Source organism: Lagopus leucura, unplaced genomic scaffold (genome assembly GCF_019238085.1).
Source record: "Lagopus leucura isolate 7727_CA_CO unplaced genomic scaffold, USGS_WTPT01 Super-Scaffold_100001, whole genome shotgun sequence".
NCBI lineage: Eukaryota > Metazoa > Chordata > Aves > Galliformes > Phasianidae > Lagopus > Lagopus leucura.
In genome coordinates, this window is record NW_024962262.1 from 33,159,853 (window position 1) to 33,174,143 (window position 14,291).

Here is a 14,291-nt window from a genome sequence, read left to right on the forward strand (position 1 = left end):
TCTCCTCTCCTCTCCTCTCCTCTCCTCTCCTCTCCTCTCCTCTCCTCCCTCCTTTCCATTCCTTCCTAATAAACTGATTAGAAAATACTGTTTTGAAGGACCCCAGGAACTAGACTCTTGAGACATATGCTTTTGATGCATTTTCAACATATGCACTGAGCTAAAACTTGGGAAACTAAAGTTGTCCCAAGAAAGAAAATAAATCAGTGATTAAGGGTAGCACCTGTTTCGATTTCTTGTTTACAATTAGAAAATCTGTCCTTTTATTTATATGGAGGGAATAGACACAGGGACATAAGTGTTCTTCACTCCACATTTCCTTTTTTGCTGGTAGTTCAGTTTTTGATGTGGATTCAGGACAGAAATCAACAATAAATTATATATATTTCTCACTCTTTTTTCTGAGTGCTTTATGATATCATTGTTAGCTGATACCTCAAGTCCTTTTCCAGATAATTGCTTCAAAACTCTTCTTTCTCTTGACAGTACTTTTCTGATCATACAGTGAAGTAGTTCTAAAAGTTGCCTTAAGATGCAATAAAACTACCTCAATAAGAATAATCATAGATCTGATCACTCAACCCTCCTAATTTGTTCACTATGGGAATCTTGCATGCACTAATACATGACAACAGGTGGATTTATATTTCTACACCTGGTAGACATGAGAAAATAGCTGAAAACACCATGCCTTAAATTGCAGAAATTGTACTAAATATGCTTTACAGCAAAAATGAAGAAGGGCAGTTTAAAATACAAACATTTGGAGTGATTAATTAATCTAATCTACAGGCGAAGTTACTTTTATAAGATGGTGAAAAGACTGGCATTCTTGATGGCCAACCAAAAATAAATTGCTGAAGTTACTTAATCACTTTAATCACTTTAGCAATGGAAATGGATTTAGTTCATATTTCAGTTCTGGAAAAGGCATGTTTTATGCCTTCATGTTAAAAACAACATCCAGGCAAGCAGTAAGATAATGAACTGCTACAGTAAAATTGGATCATAAATCTCTGGAATATGAAAGGTTAGAAATATATAAAATTATTTCACTTCCTTAATGAGCCTTAGTAGCAACATTCTGCTACAACCCAAACTTTCTTGTTTGTGCATTGTTTTCACAAGTTTCAGTGCAACTTCATCTCTTTTTTCTAGATGGTAGATTTCTGCAGATCAAAACTGGTTATAAACCTTCTAGAGCAAAATGAAAGAGATTAAAAAGGAAGCATGTGGGTAAATTATTTTGAAGGACAGTAATTTATATGAGACTCCTGACTCATAGGATAGAGAACAGCACTGATAAGATGAAAATTCAAGTACAAAAAATTTATAACTTCCACCTAGTTTGATTTACAGGTCGTTAGCTCTATTATCATTTTGCATTATGAATCTTTTGCTTAGGTTAATGATAGAGGCTCTTCAATAGATAAAAAGATTGAAAATTGGATTTCTTTACCTAAAACTGGCATTATGGACAGTGCTGATTCCAGCATACAGGAACACTGAAGTTATAATGAACGTATTTTATAAAGAACATGGATTTAGATGCAACTGGGAGAGAAGGTAATAGTATTAGAGCTAAGAAAGGTTACTGTGGCTCTGTCTCCCTCAGAGGAAAAATACAGTAATTTTTAGACTCTGTATCCAAAACAAAAGCCAGTATTCTAGATATATAACATGGGGATGTCTGCTAAAACAGACCTACAAGTCAAACAATAGAAATTAATCATTGCAAAAAATAAAGCAATTCATTTCTGATTCTTAAGAATGCAAAAGAAATGGATATGTTTTAGTTTGTGACATTGTTTATTTGTTCTGGATTAACTCATAAGTGGAAAGACTGAGTTCATTAATATATAATGTATCACTGTTAACTTAAAATGACAACTTTCAAATACTAAACCAGAGACTTAATATCTGCAGATCTTCTAGTCCAAATGACTTACAGTGTGATCATTGGTCATGATCTTTGTCTTATGTACAGATCTTATAGAGCATGTGCAGTTAAACTTGATATGTTGCACTCATTTCTTAATGTATAATAAACCATGCAGAATTCTCTTAGCTGATGCTATTAGGCAGATGCCTTAATTGCTATCTAACAATGACTGCAAAAATATTTCTTTGTTTGTAGGTGACACTACTTGTGTCTTGATATTCTCTGAGCAAGCATTTTTAATTATTACTTGTATTGATTTGCGTACTGTTACTATGATAATTAAAATATATAAAATCAAAGAGGAGGATTTTTGATCAAATTATTTTCTCTGATTAAATACCAAAAACTGGAGAAACTTTCTGCAGAACAGTATTTATGTTTATAAAATCTCAAAATCATAGAAATGTTTAGACTGGAAAAGATTTGTAAGATTGTTTAGTATATAGACAGATAAAAAATTAGAAACAGCTCAGGGCGATGTGTTTGAAAGAAGTCTTACCTGCACCTTGTTAAGGAGTACTAAATTATATGGGGAGTTTCCCTGAGGAAAATGGGGAAATTTCTGTCACTTAATAGTCAAAGTAAACCCAGATTACTTAAAAAGGGATAAAAATGTAATGTTTGTCATCATACTTTATATATGGAAACAGAAATTTGATTCACTGATGATATTCTCCATGTGAAGGCCAGTTAGATGTAAATTTTCAGTTTTCTTGGCTCCTAAGTATGTATCATCTCACTTTTCCATCTTACATTGTTGCTCATAGATAAGGTTTAGTCCTTTAGTGTTCATTCTCATGATCCTGACTTGGAATCTGAGAAAGGTTTCTGAGATACTTTTCTTAGAACAGCCATGAAAACCTATTTCACTGAAAGAAATGACCATCCAGTGACAGAGGTGAAATGTATGAGGATAGTAAGAAATTGCTGATAGAATTTCTATGCAAGTACAGAACCTTCCTGTAATGCTAAGCAATTCTCTGAATTTTAGTCATTTCACTGGTTGTGTCTACACTACCAAATAAATTAGTTTGTGAGTTGTCTCCTGATTTCAGTTCCACTGTCTACATAGTATAAATGCTAGTTCATGCATGGTTTAGTGTTAAGAAAAAACATCTCTATCTCTCCAAAATAAGCTTTAAGTTCTACGGATAATTCTTTCCAAGGACTGCTTCCAGAAGTCAATGCAAACCAGACAGGCAAAGGTTTGGACTCCTCTGCATTACGAAGTCCTTCAACAACAGCCTTTTCATTTTCAAACCACTTTTCCATGCCTGGATATCATATTCCAGATCCTGTAATATACTCTGTCAGATTTGTTTTATAAAAACACCACCTGTTGCAGCACAGTCCTCTTTTTTTTTCTCCCCTTCTCCCTCCTCTCTCCCCTCTCCCAGGTACTTTGAGCTAAAACAAACAAAATAGTAATTGGATCTTTGAGCCAAGATGACCACTTTGTACAGCTGAGAAGTGATGCAGGACACTGCAGAGTGTAGTGGAAGTTTGCTCAGCAGTTTCTTCTGTGTATTGCTATTACAGAGTGTGGTAGACATAGGCCATCCAGCACCACCTTGTCTCAATCTCCTTTTGGGATGTGTATTTAGCTGTGTAAATACAGCTGCAGTGACTCTTTTTGTATGTCAGAAGGAAACTCCTTCGTGGAGTTCTGTATCCTCAGAAATGTTTGAAAACACTGGAATCTGATTTTAATGCCAATGTGGAAGTTCTTCATCCTAACCTTTAACATCAGACAAACTTAATGCTGAAACTATATCTACATCTGAGTACTCCATTTCCTTCTTCATTTTTTACTAATGTCTCTATGTCCAATATAGCAGGAGCTGCAATAAATAACATTAATGCAGGACAGGATTCAGTTGTCTATACAGAAGTGCCAAATGCCACTGAAGATACTCTAATATATCCAGAACATTCTGTTGTCATTTAACTCAGCAGGTAGCTAAGCATCACAGAGTCACTCACACTCCTCTCCCAGTGGACTGAGAGAAATGGGAAAAAAACAGTGTAGAACTCATGGGTTGATAAACTATTTACTAAGATAGAAAAGGAAGAGAAAAAGAAAATAATAATAGTAATGATAATAACATATTTAGAAAGCAAGTGATGCACAAGTTCACCACCTGCTAACCAATGATCAACCAGTCTCTGAGCAGTGGACATTCCTCCTATCCCTGCCCCACTCAACTCCCATAAGTTTTTTGTTTTTTATCAAATGAAGTCATATGGTATCTATGGCCATCTTAGGTCAGCTATCCAGGTTCTCTCCACTTCCAGCTCCTTGTGCCTCCCACCCTCTCTCTCTGACAAGACTGTATGAGCCAAAATAGAGCATCATACCAGATACTATGAAGAAAAATACCAACTCTCTACCTACCAGCTGAAACCAGGACATGGCCTTGCAGGGCTTTGTAAGAAATAAGCTTCTTTTGGATGGGCAGATGTACGCTAAGTGCAATAGACTCAGCATCTAAAATATCAGTATCTATAAAATAGACTGGGAAAAAAAAAAAAAAAAAAAAGAAAGAAAAAAAAGAAAAAATGATGTCTTAAGTATTGTCTGTCATTATCTTAAACTCCTTAACATCACAATAACACTACCTTCTGTCACATTAGGGATGATGCCTACTCATAAGCTCACTATTTCTGACACGGACTGACCCTTATAGCCACTAAAGCAAAGGAGATGAGATTCTGCCCTGCTAAAAAATGAGTTTGCCTGCAGTTTTACATAAGCTTTATTGAATTTTTAAATGGATGTATATTAAAAAACCTAGCCTTCATATTTAAAATGATCTCATGCAATTATGAAGATGTAAGCACATTTTAAATGTGGTGGGTTTTTTTTGTTGTTGGTTTTTTTTTTTGCCTTTTCATTGGTTTTGGTTTCCTTTCTTCTTGCATAAAGTAAAATGGCTGTAGAGAAAGTAGCATGAATTTATGAGAATTTCGAAAATCATTCACTCTATTTCATAAGTATTATAAATATCAATCCCCTACACTCCAGGACACACATTAATCACTGAATACCAGAAGTTGGGGGTCCCAATGTTCTGGTTATCTAAATTATAAACTATATTGTATTGTTTCTCCCATTTCTAAAGAATCCAGCAATTGTCACAGCCAGATTCAAATAGTAAAATAGAGACTTTACTGTTAAGAAAAAATCTATGTATTTTGGTTTTGAATCTTTATTCTCTTTCACCTTACAGTTACTTGCAACCTGTTGGGATTCAGACCTCATGGAAAGATACAATGGGAAAAGAAATGAAAATAATTTTACAACATATAATTTTTGTATTCAAAAACCCTGTTTTCTATGCTAATTCATTAATTTAAATGATAGGGATAGCAAGTATATAAATGTTCATGTACATAGTTTGCTCCGAAAATAATTCCTCCTATTTATTTCCATACAAACTACAATCAGTACAGAGAGCACAATAACACTATTTGATAGAGCAAATTCTCAGCTAAAAAATTCTATTTTCCAACATAGTCACTACCACTGGCTATGTATTTTTGCCAGCAATGAACAAGAACCTTCATGCCATGCTCATAAAAATATTCATCAGTAGAAGTCATCATGATTGACATGATGACACTATTTCTGAAAAACACCACCCACTAACTCATTGTGCTCACATTCACTCTTTGGTCTCCATAAACATTCAGCAAGTGTCGATGAAGGTCAGTAGGTGCCATTTTTTCCATATGGAGGAATTCAATGACAGACCTTTAATTCATACAGACTCCCATGTTAGACAGTGTTCAGTCAGACTGCCTCTGCTGCCATCTGTCACACAGCAACAATATTTAACAGAATATTGGTAGGAAGGTTCAACCTCTACTACATGGGTGTCCAACCTTTTGGCTTGCTTAGGCCAAGCTGAGTAAAGAGGACTGTCTTTGGCCACGCGCACACACACACACATACATCAATTGCTTCAGAAGTAATGCCTCATATTTATTTCCATGCAAAGTACAACCAATGCAAAGTGCAAAATAACAGTATTTGGACAAATTTTAATCTACAAAACAGTCTTTTTCAACATACTTACCACCATTAGCTGTGCATTTTCACCAGCAATGAACAAGAGTTTGCATGCTACTCTCATAAAAATCTGTATTAGCAGAGGTGACACATTTGTCACTGTTGCCACTGCTGAAACTCAGCACCCACTGCCACACTGTGCTCATATTTATTCTTTAGTCTCTGTAAACATTCAACAAGAGTCAATCAATGTTAATGGGTGCTGTTATTTCCTCATAGAGGAATTCAATTACACTTTTGTTTTATACATGCTTCTATGTCAGATGCCATTTTATCAGACTGCTCATCTGCTGCCATTGATCTCACAGGAACAAAATATAATGGGATACTGGCAGGAAGGTTAAGTCTCTTTTAACATACCACCAACATCTGCCTCTGAAAACACGGGCAAACATAATAAAATAGGAGGCATTACTTTCAGAACAGCCCTTGTAAAACATGCAATATCTTAAAAATATATAAGTAACAAAACATTTTAAACTTTTAACATTTTCCTTAAAATATTAAAAAGGGAGAGGAACAAAAACATAAAACTAATGGGATATTTTACCTTTTTTTTTTGTGAAACTAACATATCAGTCTTGTTCAATAGAAGGAGTTGCAATTCTTTGTGAGCTCCCAAGCTGCTCATCAGAGATTTTTGATGCAATTTTACTCTTCCTGTATTTCATCCTTGCCAGCTGTTCGCAAATATGCATATAGCCAAAAAACAATGACATGAACAAGGTGTGACTGTGAAGGATAATTTTCATAGAATCTTAGAATCATAGAATCTCAAGGTGGAAGGGGACCTAGAAGATCATCTATTCCAGCCGTCCTCCCATTAGCATTGCAACCACAAGCCTCTAAACCATATCTCGTAGATCCTCATCCACATGCCTCTTGAACACTGCCAGGCACAGCAACTCCACCACCTCCCTGGGCAGACATTCCGGTGCCTGACCACTCTCTGAGAGAAAATTTTTTCCTTATTTCTAAGCTAAACCTCCTCTGGTACAACTTGTGGCCATTTCCTTGGGTTCTGTTTGTTGCCTGGGAGAAGAGGCCAAATCCCTCTTCACCACAACCTCCCTTCAGGAAGTTGTAGAGTGCAATGAGGTCTCCCCTGAGCCTCTTCTTCTCCAGAGTAAACAGTCCCAGCTCTCTCAGCTGCTCCTCATAAGACTTGTGCTCCAGACCCCTCACCGCTTTCGTTGCCCTTCTCTGGACATGCTCCAGGACCTCAACGTCTTTCCTGTAGTGAGGGGCCCAAAACTGAACACAGTACTCGAGGTGCAGCCTCACCAGTGCTGAGTACAGGGGGTTGATTACCTCCCTGCTCTTGCTGGCCACACTATTTCTAATGCAGGCCAGGATGCCGTTGACCCTCTTAGCCACCTGGGCACACTGTTGGCTCACATTCAGCTGAGCATCAACCAACATCCCCAGGTCCCTCTCTTCTTCACTCTCATCCAGCCACTCATCCCCAAGCCTATAGCACTGCATGGGATTATGGTGGCCAAAGTGCAGCACCCGACACTTGGCCTTGTCGAACCTCATCCCATTCACCTCAGCTCAGCGATCCAACTTATCTAAAACTCGCTGAAGGCCCTCCCTACCCTCAGGCAGATAGACGCCACCTCCCAACTTGGTGTCATCTGTAAACTTACTGAGGGTACACTCAATCCCTTCATCTAGGTCATCAATCAAGATATTAAGCAAGATGGGCCCAGTACTGGTCTCTGGGGACAGCACTCGTAACTGGTTGCCAGCTGGACTTAACTCCATTCGCCACTACCCGCTGGGCACGGCCCTCTAGCCAGTTCCTTACCTAAAAAGAGTATACCTGTCCAGGCCACGGGCAGCCAGTTTCCCCAGAAGAATCCTGTGAGAGACCATGTCAAAGGCTTTGCAGAAGTCTAGATAAACTACATCAACAGCCTTTCCCTCATCTACCAGGCTGGTCACCCCATCGTAGAAGGAGATGAGGTTGGTCAAGCATGACCTGACTTTCACAAACCCATGCTGGCTGGGCCTGATCCCCTGGACACCACGCACAAGCCGTGTGATCTCTTCCAAAATGATTTGCTCCATAACTTCCCCTGGTACTGAGGTCAGGCTGACAGGCCTGTAGTTCCCTGGATCCTCCTTACGGCCCTTCTTGTAGATGGGAGTCACATTGGCAAGCCTCCAATCCCCTGGGACCTCTCCAGATAACCAGGAGTACTGGTGGATGGTTGAGAGTGGTTCAGCAATCATCCCACCAACTCCCTCAGCACCTGTAAAGAAAGTGTTGAGGACATCAGCCTTCTCCTTATCCTTAGCAGTCACATTCCACGCTGCATCAAGTAAAGGACAGAAATTCTCCCTGGTTCTTCTCTTACCATTGATATATTTATAAAAGAATTTCTTATTCTCCTTTATTGTAGTGTCCAATCTGAGTCCCAAGTTGCGCTTTTGCCATCCTAACTTCCTCCCTGCATACCTTAGCAACTTCCTTGTAGTCTTTCCAAATAGCTTGTCCCTTCTTCCAGAGAACATAGACTCACTTTTTCTTCCAGAGTTCCAACAATAGTTCCCGGTTCATCCACACTGATCGTCTTCCCGACATGTCAACTTACAGCATTTAGGGACAACGTGTTCCTGCACCTTTAAGATTTCCATCTTGAGGAGCGTCCAGGCTTCCTGGATCCCTTTACCCTTAAGGAGGGACTCCCAAGGGACCCATACTACAAGCATCCTGAACAGTCAAAGTCCGCCCTCTTGAATTTCAAGATAGCAGTTTTGCTAGTCAACCTTCTGACCACCAAGAATAGAGATTTCTATAATTTCATGATTGCTCTGTCCAAGACAGTCCCCAGCCTTCACATCTCCCACCAGCCCTTTTCCGTTAGTGAAGAGCAGGTCTAGCAAGGCACCACCCCTGGTAGGCTCACCTACCAGCTGCCTAAGGAAGCTATCTTCCACACAGTCTAGAAACCTCTTGGACTGCTTTCTCTGCACTGTATTATATTTCCAACATATATCAGGGAAATTGAAGTTTCCCACAAGAACAAGTGCTGGCAAATGCACTATTTCCACAAGCTGCTCACAGAACGCCGCATCCATCTCTTCATCCTGATTAGGCAGTCTATAACAGACCCCCATCAAGATGTCACCCCTACAGGCTTTCCCCCCAAACCTTACCCCTAGACACTCCACTCTATCATTCCCAACCCCAAGCTCTTTAACATCAAAACAGTCTTTAATACAAAGGGCCACTCCGCCACCCTTCCTTTCTCATCTATCCCTTCTGAAGGGCTTGCAGCCATCTATCACAGCACTCCAGTCGTGGGAGTGGTCCCACCAATGGTAATGGCAACTAGGTCATAGTTAGCCTGGTGCACAATCGCTTCCAACTCTTGTTGCCCATGCTGCGTGTATTGGTGTAGATGGTTTCTCTGGTAAGACAGGTCTCATGAAATTCTGGTAAAAATACATATTCAGATTTTTGAGTTGAATATCTAATTGCAGCTCTATACATTCCATTTGAAAATTTGCAGGTAACGTGTATATATAAACTGAAAGTGCTGTCGCAAACATAAATTGATGATTTTTTTGCAGTCTTGAAATTATTCTCAAACTTCTTTATCAAACTGGAAAGCACAGCTGCGTATTCTTCATTCTCCAGAGCACCATGTTTAGCCAGTGTATCTAAATGCATACAAGTATTTGCCATCATTTTAGTCAGCACTGCACAGCACTTCCTTCACCATGACCTGGTTCCAGTTGACACTGTGTTAATAGTGCAGTGACAGGTTGGTTGTTGCTTAGTGATAGGTAAATGCCTGGGGTCACTCTGCAAGGAAGAGCTCAGTCAGGGCTGCACCGCAAGCCATGCTAGGCCTCATGCTATCCACAAGACACAGGTTGGACATGCCTGTTCTACTGCCATACTGCCGAAGTTCATCTCTGATGTTGTGGGCCAGCATAATAAAATAGGAGGCATTACTTTTGAAGCAGACCTCATAACAATAGATTCCATAAAGCAAAAGCCTTTATTCATCTAAATCATTTTGACTCATTATGCCCTTTTCTCATGAACCTTGAAGTAAACAGGGCTTAGCTGAAAAACAATCTTGAAGTATTAAGAAGTTCAGCTGAGTAAACTGATTTATAATTCAGATATGGCAAACTGATGTGCACTGCTAGATAATTTATTTTTCTTTAAAATCAAAGCCTAAAACCCAACAAAGCTCCACTGGAAAAATGTTTGAGAGTGTTAACATTTATTTAGCCTTTTTAGATAGTTGTCAATTTCTTCTTTAGTAAATGGAAGCTAAAGAAAATAAAAAAGACACATCTTCCATTGTGTTAATTTCCGGTTTAATTCTCAGATATCTCTTACATCACTTTTCACCTCTTCTAAATCAATTCAGTCAAAGAACAGTAAAGTAATGTATGTTCCTTCTTCTGTATTACTTGTTACTGAAAGCCACTTTTTGTTGTGGTTTATTTGTTTGTTTTATTACTATTGCTGAGTTGTGAAATAGTTAATGCTTACAGAATCATGGAATAGCCAAGGTCAGAATGGACCTTTGAGAAAACCCAGTCCAGCCCTCCAGCCTTTTTCATTTCATTTTCTGTTCAATGGAGAAGGCAAACCATGCACTACATTATAAAAAACACCTGCAGTACTTGAAGAGTGTGAATACATGCATTACAAGTGTGCTATAATAGAGACATCTCCATGTGTAATATGGCACACACTTTCTTTTTAAAGTATAAAACATTAGTTTCAGCAAGTATAGATATAAATAGTCATAAAAATATGAAAACAAAATCAAGAAATTAATTGTTTGCCAGATATCCTTCATAATATTGTTTTTCTGAGATATATTTTTCTCCCCTCATTGAGATTTAATGGAAAATATCACATGAATTTCCTATGGAGTAGTCTCTGAATATAACTTGTAATAATCTATTGTTTGTACTTTTCTTTCAAAGAACTAGATACTGTTAAGAATTTTGTGATGTTTTTCAAGATGAATGATTTAAAAGCACTGTTTGGGGAAGAACCTGGTATATAATGAATTAGTGAGTTTTACTTACCTAGTGACTATTCAGTAAAGGAATTTATATAGTATTTCAAAGCAAAAAATGAAAATTGCAACAGCAACCAGTATGTAAAAACTGAAGCATGCATGAGGCATTTGCATATAAATCTGTAATCTAGATAATGTAAATACAATTTGAAAATTTTCTTGATATTGTATATTTAGGAATAGAACCTGGAAAAGAAAGGGAGGAGACATCCCTTAGGAGCTCAAAAGTTTCAGCTGGTTGAAGTCAAGAAAATGTTTGGCAACTGCTGTTCCTTTTTAGTTTGTGGAATGCTAATGAAAAGTCTTTATTTATTTATTTATTTATTTCTGAAAATTTACCAATACATTTTCTCATATTTAGCTGATATTCGTCAGTGGTGATGTTTTCTTGACTCAATAACTTTGTCTTAGCTCTTGCTATCTGTTAATTTCTGAACCCGTTACTCTGCCACCACTGTTCCTTCATTCTTCTTAATCTCTTTGTTGTTGTTCTTTTTTTTTTTTTTTTTTTGCCTTAGTCTATAAATTATTCAGTTATTTTATCAACTGAGGAGAGTAAAAACAGAAGAGTTTCCTCCTACATTTTGATTTTTTTTTTTTTTTGCTACAAATATTTGTAGAGTTATTACTGCAAGTTTTCTATGAATTAGGAGTGTTAATCTCATTTAAAGGGAAGGATCACCTCCATGACTGATTATGATATCTGAAAGATGTTTTAAGTGTCTGAATCTGAATGTTTAACGGATAAAATATTTATTTAAGTACTACAATAATAATTACTATTATTTAAATAAGTATAGTCTAGGAATTGAATTGTTTATTAAATAAAGATTATTTTTTTAATTTTAAGAGATGAAAGTGCATGAGTAAAAACTGTTTTAGTTCTACTTCCAAAATTGCCTTGGAAAAAAAACCCTTTGATCTATGCTCTTTGGTGATCAACCAAACATCCATTCAGTGAAGCACTGAGTGCCTCATCTTTTTCTAGACAGACTGCTACTAAATGTGCATGATAAGGAGAAATTTCTTCTCTTCTTGCTAGCCTTTATTGTTTCTCTTCCTCCTTGTATGTCTACTTGCATTGTACTGAAATAGCTAATTTTCACAAATTCCAGGTAAGAGCTCTGGATCGATAAACCCACAAAATAGCAGTCTATTTTCCTGTCTGACTACAGCTACAAAGAAGATAAATTCATCCTAGCAGATTCTTCAGGCAACATGATTGACTTTAACTGACTCTTCCTTTAATGTATTTTTTCAAAGCTACAGGAAGGATAGGAGGATATTTGGGTATATATAGCAGGTTCACAAAGAGCAGCTTTCAAGCTGCCTTTAGAAAAAAAGAGTATTTATAACTCAAGCAATGAAAAAGTTGTTCCTATCAAAAATGATGATTCTCTGTAGCTTCTGTTAAATTAGCTTAACAGAGGACAACACCATGACTAAAATATTTATACTTCATCACAGCCCAAAAACAAAAAGGTGTTTCCTAGTTTTCATCTTTACAAATGATACAAAGGAAACAAGTACCTAAACAATGAATGCAAGAACTTAGACAGTAAATTCTATATCAGCTCAGTAGTGATGAGCTTCATTCCAATAGTAGAGTTTACCTACTTAATTATATATGTATTGACCTAATTACAGAAATATCTACATTGCTTTATATGAATGTAATTACAATGTCAATATTTGTTGCGTGTAATAACACTGTCTTTAGACTTGTTAATTTTGATTGACAGTGGCATGCCACAAATTTTTATATAGGGTAAGACAGTCTAACAGTATGAATAGCAAATGTAAGGACCTTATAAAACTTCCAAATTTAGATGCGTCTCCAAGACTTTTGGTTTTTGATTGTTTAAACAGGTACAGGAAATACAATGGATGATTATGTCCTTGTTCCATATAAAGCACTCTTTTGAGTTGGATAATTTTTTATCCTGGTCCAAAAAGTAAAACTATTCTGCCCAGAACTCAGTAAAAAAAGTCCTATTTGAAGTCAGGCAAATTGCACAAAAAGGGAGGTTTTTATATAGCAATAAACATGATTTACTGTACCTCTTGCATCAGGTATATGTTAATTTGGAAAAATATTGTGATCTAGATAGAACCAATGTCATGTGAAATTATTTTATTATCCCTTCAAACCTTAGAAATATGTAAGTAGTGAATTGTTGTGCAACTTGCAAAACTGTTCATCTTGGTTTGAAAATGTTTGTTGAGAATATTGTACAAGAAATTCTTTGTTCATAGCTGGTGGACCTTTGACATATCTTCAATGATTAATAGTCATATACTTTATTGTGTCTTTGTAGATGCAATCATAAAGGATTTTTAATTTGGCAGAAACATGAGAATCAGACGCTGAACAGTGACAGTACATGTGCTGAAGAAACACACACATTTTCTAGCTGTAACATGTTGCCAGAACTGACAGAGGCATGCATCATAATGTTTTTTCTTAATTGTCTCAACAGGGTGCCAGATAAGACGAACCTCAGAGACATAAAGCAAATCCATCAAACCATCAATGCCAGCACTTTACATACAACTGGAGCAGGCTGTACAACAATAGTGGATTATATGACATTTATGCTGATTAGTTTGGTAACACTATTTCTCAATCTCTGGTAACTGTTTTCCTCTGTCTTGTAATGTGTGTCTTACTGCCATTTGTTTATCCCCATTCACAGTTCTGTAATAAAGGATTAGTAAAATGTATGACAGCTTGTGCAACATCAGCTTATCTGATTTTAGGCCTGAATATCAACAAAATTGTTTGTATAATATTGTTGTAAGTTTTTTACACCTGTATCGTCATAAACAATCATGTTTCCTTTAACAATATTTTATGTCAAAAACAAGTTGACTATGAAAATCTTTCTCTTAAAAGCAAATTCTACAAAAAGATCACAGAATGACAGATAGACAGAATTGTGGAAGGGAGCCATGAAGATAATCTGGAGAAAACTCTAGAGTTATTTTGTAGAAATTCTGCTCAAGAGAATCCAGTTGATACTTAAATGTCTCTGAAAATGAAGATTGTACAGTACTTTTGAGCCATTTGTACCATTGCTAAAACCATTGCAGCAAAAATGTTTTCTTGATTGTTTTACATTTAAATGTTACATTTAATGCTAGTGCATTTCAGCCTTGTCCATTGCCTCTTGTCCTGTCACTAAGCACCACTAAGAAGTCTGGCCCATTTTCT

At 37.0% G+C, this 14,291-nt stretch overlaps 1 protein-coding gene across 1 annotated transcript in view; it reads left to right on the top strand.

Annotated features, from left to right (window-relative positions):
- Positions 1–13,714, top strand: part of GPC5 (glypican 5) — a 623,755-nt gene extending 610,041 nt beyond the window's left edge. Inside the window, 1 exon segment of the mRNA XM_042866778.1 lies at positions 13,558–13,714. Within this exon segment, the coding sequence (XP_042722712.1) occupies positions 13,558–13,714 (157 nt within the window).
- The last annotated feature ends 577 nt before the right edge of the window (positions 13,715–14,291 follow it).